The sequence below is a fragment of the Montipora foliosa genome, chromosome 10 (assembly GCF_036669935.1).
Source record: "Montipora foliosa isolate CH-2021 chromosome 10, ASM3666993v2, whole genome shotgun sequence".
NCBI lineage: Eukaryota > Metazoa > Cnidaria > Anthozoa > Scleractinia > Acroporidae > Montipora > Montipora foliosa.
Genome location: NC_090878.1, coordinates 962,590 through 972,589, shown reverse-complemented (window position 1 = coordinate 972,589; position 10,000 = coordinate 962,590). Strand labels below are relative to the sequence as shown.

Sequence of the window (10,000 nt, the reverse complement as noted above, 5' to 3'; positions counted from 1 at the left end):
ACCAGAGTTTACATAAAATTTCAGAGGAGAAGTCAGGCACAAGACTGCCTATTACGCTTTGTTTTCCCCTCAATAAAAGAAATTCAGTCAAGATGAATTCAGATAGACTTTGTTGACTCAAAGAAAGCTAACTCTGTTACTAGATCGCTTGATAGAGTTCCAAAGTGTAAATAAACTTACAGAACTTGAATAGTGTATGACTGACTTTTTTCACTCACTGTTCTGTTCTGGCACCTTACCCTGAACAAGGCTGACAATCCTGGCAAGAAGGTCATCACTTTGCTTGGCCCAAGAGTATTTCGTCTGATATGATTTACGTGTGCCTTCAGCTTCTTTGAGACGATTCTGCCTGTCTCTGACCCAGATGATGTTCCTGATATTTTCAGCCCACACTTCTGGAACGACTGAGTCGATGACATATAATGATCCATATGCGACTTTGCATAGGGCTTCCCCAAACCCAGAATTCTTGCTGACAAGAACTGGAAGACCAGCCGACAAGGCCTCAAGACCTGTCAATCCAAAACCTTCTGTTCTAGAAGGCATGAGCATAAGGTCTACTTCACAAAAAAGCTGCTTCAAACTTTCTCTGCTTTCTTCATAGCCTCTAACTCTCAGGCGATTAGCTGGTAGACCACATTGCCTGAAAGACTCCGCTATCTCCTCACCCTTCCCATCTGGGGCTCCAACAAAGATAAGAAGAGTATCTGTTTCAGCAAGTGAAGCAATGGCCTTTCCTGCAATGTCAAACCCTTTTAAATTGAAATCTTCTGCATCACCACGGCCAAGCACCAAAACACTGCGATGCTTCCTTTCTTCGGGGACTTGTTTAACACTAAGAAATTCTTCAAAAATACCTGGGGTTAAGTCAAAAACAGTCTGCTCATTTCTGAATGGACGGAGATATGAACGAAAGGCCTCTGCCACCTTAGGACCTATTCCAACAACAAAGTCAGCCATTTCACAAAGCTTCACTTCATTTTTGTGCTTTTCTTCACCCTTGGAAATTGAATCTGTGTAACCTTCAAACATTGCCATCTCCTCTGGGTCTGTATGCACCACTTGCACCCATCTACACTGACGATATTCTCTTATGATTTCCACATGACGACCTAGTTCTACTCCATGACCAATAACCACATCGATTTGTAGATCATCTGGTGGATGGCTAAGCAAGTCCAGCTCTTCAAAACCAACCCTCTTTGTTGCTTCAATAATGCGAATGTTGCAGCTGAGGGCTTCTGTCTTGTCCCTTTCACTGCACTGTGGCACAAAAAAAGAGATTTCTACATCCGAAGATTTGGCCAACTGAATCGCTAAGTTTCTGATTATAGTGGAGAGATCACCTTTGCTTGATCCCCATTCAGAAGCCAAAATAGTGACTTTAACTTTACCAGACCTCCCAGCGTCATATTCTCCTTTAGTTTCTTGACAAGCAAAGGCCATAAGAATATCTCAATCCACAGAGCTTAATGCCTATGAATGAAAAACATATGGCATAAAAATGTTTTGTAAGACTTGAGCGGTGTTCACACTTAACCCTGATTATGATCAACTACAGTATATCGGTTATCATACTCCATTCAATTTTATTCAATTGTGGTTCTGTTCACATCTGCGAAAATTCAAATACAATTGGCAGGGTAACCTTGCAGTGTGAGACAAAATGGCGCTGTATCGCGTGGCTGCCACGATTATCATCACCATGCTTAAGTGAGAAGAGAACCAAGGATAGCTTCTGAGAATAGAAGACAAATCCAAATTTTCGCTCCATAAAGGGATTAGAACTTTCATCTGCTCATACCACCACATGTTTGCCATTCTGTTCAATTATGCACTGTAATTAATTGAAAAAACCCCTTTGAGATTGTTTGAAGTAATTATAATCCAATTATTATCAGAGACTGTAATTCGCTGATGTGAACCCATTTCATATTAGCCTGTTCCAGGCTCCCAGATAGTTGGGAAAATGAAAACAACTGCATGCGAAAAGTGAGTGGGGGCTTGGGTCGACTCGCTTTTCACAAGCAGTTAATTTCGTTTTCCCGACTATCTGGGAGCCTGGAACAGGCTATTTCATATTTAATTCAATTGTAATTTGGTCATAATCTAGGCCTAATGTAAACATGGCTTTAAATACATTGTAGTCTTCTTAGAAAACAACCTTAAATTTAAGAAAGTCTAAATTACATGTAAAGGAAACCTGAAACTTTAAACTGGTCAAGCAGAAGTAAAATGTCCAGAGAGCAATCTCGTTCCCAGGGTCTCTCTTTTTTGCCTCATTTGTCGTTAAGGAGAGAGATGACAAAGAAGGCAGAGAAGAGTAGTTTACGATGACATTGCTAACACACATCTTAAAATCTGAATTTACGTAACCATCACAGAGACATTGATCCTTGGACTGTGTGTGAATAAAATATAATATTAAGAAATGCATATTTTTACATGCATGCCTAATTTTGATTTTCAACACGAAGAGTACCTTTAAGTCCAAGCATTAATTTTGTTACCAGCAGGGTACAGTATTTCTAGCAACAAGGCAAGTGTAAGAGCAAGTGCTATTTTTTGGTGAGGTGAAATGCAGCTATCTATCTTTTGAGGACAGACATTTGGGGGACACTTTTGTGACATTAATTATCTGTATTCAAAGACGAGAATGACATTCAGGTTAGGGAAAAGAGTGAGTGGATACTTTCTCAAAATCGTGCATCTGATTTCCTGGATGAATCTGTTTGTGTAACCCACTCATTAAATACTTGGGAATTCTGGTTTCAGCAAACACAAATGCATGCCTGTCACATTTTGTTAATCTATGCTAATTATTCCAAGTAGTGTATTCAATACATCTCCATTGAAAATAACACAGTTGTGGTGAATTTTGATCTTGATTTTTATAAATGATGCCAACTGGAATGGATAAAAAACACAAATGAAGCTCATAGCATTAATTATCTACCTAATACCCTATGAGCAGGCTAACTTGTTTTGGGTATCGAGCAAGGGGCAGAGGGATTGGGGCTGACATGCTTCGCGAGTAGACGTGTTTTCGAGAGCTCTGCACTGGTTATTGAGTTTTTTCTCTTGCAGCTTGCATTGCTTGTATATGGAAACTGTTACTCCATCTTCGGAGCGCACAATATCAGCAAGAAGCAATTCGGATTCGTCTGAGTCAGTTTCTCTGTGGGAAAAGCGTTCAAAGCTGAGGAAGGCGAGATTTTCCAAGCTTTGAATATGGCCGGTAATGTTGGAGAAAAACTCGACATGATTCTTGGGGAACTTAAGAAGCTAGACAAACTTGATGCTATTGAGGCAACGTTAAAGGATTTAACAAGCAGACTGGGGAACGTCGAATCAACTATCGACAAGATGAAAGTTGAAGCACGTGCTGTGGATAGCTCGATTAAAGATATGGATCAGGGTCTTACACACCTCAACAAAGAAGTTGAAGATCTTCGTGGAATGGTAAAAGACAAGGATAAGCAAATTGAATATTTACACACGAGACATCTTTACCTCGAGTCCTATAGTAGGAGAGAAAATTTGAAATTTTTTGGTATACCGGAAAGCGAAGCCGGCGCGTCCGAGGGGAAAGATGCTGTTGGCACAATTGATGTTTTGTGCGATTTTCTGCAAAGTGTCCTTGGCTTTGAGGATCCAAAGAGGAATGTGGTGTTTCAACGGGTGCATAGGATTGGTAAATTCATACGTGGTAAGCCCAGGCTAATATTAGCCCGTTTTTTACTTTATCGAGATCGTGAGACAATGCTCCGTGCTGGGTTTAAATTGAAAGATACTGAATATATGATTCTGCAAGACCTTCCTCTGGAAATCATAGAGAGAAGGCGCAAACAAATGCCCAAATTAAAGGAAGCTAAAAAAATGGGTCACAAAGAATCTTTTAGTAAATCAGAACCTGATAGACTCCTTATTGATGGCAAGTTCATTTCTGCGTAAAGATATTATTAACTGCGTCTTTATTCGATATAGCAGGACTGCATTGGTTTTTTCGATTCTTTATTGTAGAGTATAACCAAGCAGTGGGGGCTCTCTGGAGAAATGTCAAATTATTTCATTAGTTTCATCCTCAAGAGCAGTGTTAAGGATATTTATCTCGCAGCTCTTTTAAGTTTTGTGTTTTGGTTCAGTATTTCATTGAAATGTAACTTTTCGTTTTTGTAGAAGTTCTACTTTGTTTTTCCTATGTTTTTCACAGCTATTCCGGCATATCAATGAGGATATACTCTCTAGAGTATGACAGTGCCGATGTGACGATTAACTTTTCCCACCTAATCAAGTTTTATTGTTCCTTTTGGCAAAGTGGGGTTGGATAACGTTGATTTTAGTCTTTTGTCATTAAATGCTAGGGGGATTCGTACTTTTGAAAAGCGGAAAGCCATTTTTGGCTGGCTTTTAAATTTTGAAGCCGACATTTGTTTTCTTTGTAGAAACCTACAGTACTCAAGAAGTTGAAAATATCTGGAGAAAACAGTGGAAAGGTAACATGTTCTTCTCCCGCGGTAGCGGCCACAGTCGGGGTGTACTTGTACTGGTAAGGAATAATTTAGACTTTCAAATGCACTCTGATTCTCAAGGTCGCTATATTTTCCTTGAGGTTCCCATTCAGGACTCATCATACTTTCTTTTAAACATTTACGCTCCAAACAAATGCGGTGAACAATGTGCCTTTTTTTAAAGAAACATCAGAAATTTTGAAAGCTGCTAAAGATGAAAAAAATTTACCCAATTATTGTCGGGGGTGATTTTAATGTCATACTTGACCCTGACTTTAATAGATGGACGGGGCGGGAATAACAAAAAGAAAGACTCTGCAAAGTTAGTTGAAGACATGTACCTTGATTTTGATCTGGTTGATATCTGGCATATTAGGAATCCCACTGCATCACGATTTACTTGGCGCCAAAAAACTCCGGTTGTCCAGGTGTTTAGACTATTGGCTTATAAGCGATAGTTTGCAAGAGGAGATAATTTCAGCAGCTGAGATCAAAACGTCAATAAAAACAGACCATTCGGCAATAACCCTTTCTATTAATGGGTTAGATGAATCTGAGAGAGGACCAAATTTCTGGAAATTCAATTCGAACTAATAGTAAATGACTCGGTCTACTGTGAACTTTTAACTACTGAATATGTGAATTGGTTAAAGGAATTTAAAGCGGTTCAGGATAAGCGCGTTCTATGGGATTTAATTACCGTAAATACAAAATAAGACAGCGAACAATCACATACAGTTAAGGGTAAAGCCCGTGAAAGAAGAGCGAAACTGCAAAAGGTGGAAGAGAAGCTGAAGGAATGTACAAAAAAATGTGATATCGATCCAAATAGTGTGCGTACATGTAAGGTCTTAACAAGGAATGGAGTGTGATTATGAAAGAATTGGAATTATATTACTCCAGTCTCTATGATGGCAGACATTGTGCTGATATGAAGACTATTTCCTGTTTTATAAATGATCTCACCGATGTTCCATATTCAGTGGAGGAGAAGAGAATGTTTGCGAGGATACCCTTGGATATGAGGAATGTTACAACGTATTACAGACCATCCTAAAGAATAAATCGCCTGGGAACGATGGTTTAACAGTCGAGTTTTATTTAGCTTTTTGGCCCTTGTTTGGAAAGTTGGTCGTTGATAGTCTGTATTATGCCTTCGAATACGGCGAACTATCAAATTCACAGAAACAGGCTGTTACCACTTTAATTGAAAAGAAAGGAAAGGACAAAAGGTTGGTGAAGAATTGGCGTCCAATATCTGTTATAAATGTTGATGCTAAATTGGTGTCTAAAACTCTGGCAAAGCGCTTGGAAAAGGTGCTTCCGGAAGTAATTCATTTTAATCAAAATGCGTTTGTCAAGGGGAGGACAATTTTTGATGCCGTTAGAACGATCGATGATGTGATTGATTATGCTAAGTATAAAGATATTCCTGGGATTTTAGTAGCTATAGATTTTGAAAAAGCTTTCGATTCTCTGAATTTTGATTTTCTTTTAAGAGCTACATGCATTTAATTTTGGTCCTTCTTTCATTCAGTGGATATGTGTCTTATATAACAATGCCTCTAGCTGTGTAATTAATAATGGTTTTACAACAGGACCTTTTGCGCTACGTAGGGGAGTAAGACAGGGAGATCCTCTCTCTCCCTACCTTTTTATAATACCTCTGGAGACCTTAGCTATTAAGAATGATAGCATTAACGGCATTACGATGCTGTTAAGCTTTCCCTCTTCGCTGATGATATGACCTGCTTTCTTAAAGACAGCAGTTCATATACAAACCTACTTGTTACGCTGAAGACTTTTGGTGAGAGTTCTGGCTTAAAAATAAATAATGAAAAAACCGAAACCTTAGCTTTAGGAAATAGTAGAACACTTTGGGAGGGCCATTCTGATTTGCCAAATCTTTGTAACACTATTAAAATCCTAGGTGTTTATTTTGGCTATGACGCTAAACAAAGAGATGAATTGAATTTTAGGAATACTTTGAAATCAATTAAGAAGACGATCAATTTGTGGAAATGGCGCGGTCTTTCTCTCTTAGGTAAAATACAAATTATTAAAACCTATGCCATCCCCAAAAAGACGTTGTTAAAGAAGCTGACTCTCTGTTTTACTCTTTTAGTTGGAATGGAAAAGAAAAAGTAAAACAAAATGTGATGACATCGGAAGTTGAGAAGGGTGGCTTAAATATGCTTGATATTGATTCTATGGTTCGCACACGACGAGTAATATGCCTAAAAATATATTTGGAGAAATATAAAAGTCCATGGAAAGCGTTTTTAAATGAGCTTCTTGTCCCAATTTTGATACTTCTAAACTAAGCATTTACCTACATAGTTTCTACAAGCAATGTTTCGATGCATGGTCAGAAGTAACCAGACAAATGCCCAGCTTGCTACCCGAAATTGCAAATGAAGTCATTTGGAATAATAACCTTCTCTGCATTGACAAGAAATCTGTGTATCGTAGAGATATTGCAGAGCTAGGTTTTTTAAAAATTTGTGACTTATTCTCAACTGAAAACGTTCTTAACCCTGAGCAAGATTTCTTCATTATGGGTATTATTAACTCTATGCCTGCCAGCCGGGGCTTGACAATTAAAAGGGCAACTGCTACACCAGTAATTGATCCACTTCCGGATTCACCAGCTATTCTGATAAGTAATAATTTGGTTTCAATTTTTGATGTTTCCTCAAAACAAATCTACCAACTTTTCCTGGAGAAAAAACAAACAACGCCTACTGCTAAAGTAAGGTTAGCTGCAAAGTATCCAAACACAGATATTGATTGGAAAGGGGTTTATTCGCTAGCTTTTCGTACGACATTAGAATCTAAGCTTAGAGAATTTCAGTTTAAAATTTTAAACCGTATTGTCTTCACAAACGAGAAACTGTTTCGCTTTGGCATAGCTGATTCGCCTACCTGTGCTTTCTGCCAAACAGAGGTTGAATCCTTAGAGCATATATTTTACTCTTTTCCTGTAAAGTATCATCTAAATTTTGGAAACATGTCTTGTCCTGGCTATGTGATTATAATATCTTTGTTGAAAACATTAAAGAAGAAGAAACTGATGTAATTTTTGGTAAGTTTGATATTCCAGATGATTTTTTCTTGTTTAATCATATTTTGCTTTTGGGTAAGTTTTATATTTACTCTCAGAAATGCCAGAATGTTTTACCTTCTCTTCAGGGTTTTATTGCCAGGACAGAGTGTGTTTATAACATCGAACTCCATATTGCCAGGAAAAGAAACAAATTAAACAATCATTTTAAAAAGTGGGAAAAGTTAATTAGTGTTTTTTCTGATAAGTAATGTCACCATTGTCTTTCATTTTTAGTGTAATGTTTAAAGTGAAGTCATTGTATTCCATATACTAGGTAACTGTATTTCTATAATAGCTGTTGTGTGTGTTTAGTTGTATATTTATCTATTTGTACTATGTAAGCATGATGTGTGTCTTTTTTGTCTTTTATTTTGTATGTTAACGTAAGAAATTCTTTAATAAAAAAATATACTAAATAAAAATAATAATAATAAATAAATAGTCTTTTGGAGGTGGACCCTCCAACAACCCATTTTTCTTGCATGCCAAAATACTAGCAAGTTAGCCTGCTGGCAGAATTACTATCTTATTCTACGTCAATCAATTTTGGAATCAACCTTAAGGGGAATGTGGTAGCTATCTTTCAAAATGCCAAGACCCTTTGACAACTTCGAGTACTTTCATGTTACCTTAGCATTAGAGTCATCCGTGCTTTAGCCTATTCCAGGCTCTCAGATAGTGGAGGCAAGGGAACAAGAACAAGCGAATAAAATCTTTAATGGCCCTTGTTTTGTGGGTGGAGATTTTCAGTAAAGAGGCAAAAATAAAATGACCCCCCCCTAGGTAAGGGATTTAAGTGTCTTGACCCTCCCCTGGAACTCATCCCAAAATTGCTTTGATTTCATGCTCATTTTCACTGGTGTTTAAGATGTTGACCCCACTTGTCAGATATGAAGTACGTCTTAAGATGTTTGCCATACATTGTTAACTTTTTTATCTATTAGTAAAACAGCACAACTTTGGCATATGATAAAATTATTCCTTTTCTACAACAGAAGGTCAAACTCTGGGAGGAGAAAATCACAGCTGTCAGAAAAAATGTTCTGCACTCTCTAAACAGGCAACGACCTCCACTGCTTGAGGATAGTGTTCTGCCCTAGCCACTTCACTATTCAATAATGCAAGCACTTCCATCTGCTGTACAAAATCGAAAATGTCTTCAAATAGTTATTGGAAAACTTCCAAGACATCCATTACAAGTTGGGTTGAATAGATGGAAAAATTATTTTGTAAATAATCAGATTTGTTATTTGAATTTCTCACTATGTCATCCACCAGCTGAATACTTAAACCATGGCTTATGGTTGGCTCAAAGAAAGAAAGTACCGCTTGCTGAATATTTTATTTGTAGTTCCAGATCTGCAAGGCTAACTTCAAATCATTTATCTTCAGCTGAAAGAGTGTGTACTACTATTTGAAAGGAAAGGACCAATTATTCTCGAGTAGCCTCGGTAGACATGAAAACTTCTGGGCACCCTGCACACTTTTCATTACCAGCATCACATGAACACTGCTGTCCGCAATTTGTGCAGTATACTGTCTGTAAATGGCCCAGTGACAAAGCAGTCACAGAGTCACTGAAGTGACCATATGAAGCTTGTCGTTGGCAACCTTCCACTTTAGCACGAGTCAGTGCTAGCATTGGTACTCTGGGAATGTCTGACCGTAAATCCTTTACTCAGCTAAATGCTTCGCGGAACCAACTCTTCTCTTTTTTCTTTTTCTTCCTAAGTGCCTTTACCTCTGGAAAATCTCTCAGACATTCCACTAAAATAGCACACAAATTGAAATCTTCCAATACACACGCGTGAACCATGCTCACCATCATGCTAATCAAGGGGATGTTGATGTTTCATTTCATAGTATCAAAATTGACCATCAGTGGGTATACCAACAACTGGTATACCAGAACTGGTCCGTTAAAGAAAGTCTTACAGACTCTCTTTCTGCCCCTCCCCCCAGATCCCGCTCGATTTTCTTTGCTTGTTCTTGTTTTCTGGCCTCCATTATATGAGAACCTGGAACAGCCTAGGCAAAATCCAAAAACAGATCATCAATCCAAAGTATCCACACTTGAGGAGGATACTTCAGATCAAATCTAAATCCGCTTTTTGAGATTCACCACATACGTGTTTAAGAATTTAAAAAACGTATCTTTGATAAGCGGTTTTTCATGCAAAAATGATACACAACAGCTACCGTACATGACAGTTTCATCCAAATGCTTTTATCACGCAATTTTTACCGTACAATCGAAGACACAAATAGGTTTCCTGCAAATTTCACACCTGAAATTACACAATAACAAAAAAACAACAATAAACAACTCGCATGTAGCATAAGCTACAATCCTAGACAAAACTGTTGGGAAGGTTAGCACTTT

At 38.0% G+C, this 10,000-nt stretch overlaps 1 protein-coding gene across 6 annotated transcripts in view; it reads right to left on the bottom strand.

The window, feature by feature from the left end:
• Positions 1-10,000, bottom strand: part of LOC137973620 (D-inositol 3-phosphate glycosyltransferase-like) — a 34,030-nt gene that overhangs the window by 4,665 nt on the left and 19,365 nt on the right. For 2 of the 6 annotated variants that reach the window (XM_068820461.1, XM_068820464.1), the window contains exons 4-5: positions 9,863-9,905; positions 240-1,476 (exon numbers count right to left, since the gene is read on the bottom strand). In XM_068820461.1, coding sequence (XP_068676562.1) covers positions 240-1,446 — 1,207 coding nt within the window. In that variant the 5' untranslated portion in view covers positions 1,447-1,476; positions 9,863-9,905. Of the gene's footprint in view, positions 1-239; positions 1,477-9,821; positions 9,906-10,000 lie in introns of all 6 variants that reach the window. The other 4 variants (XM_068820465.1, XM_068820462.1, XM_068820466.1 and 1 more) reach the window with 4 other exon arrangements.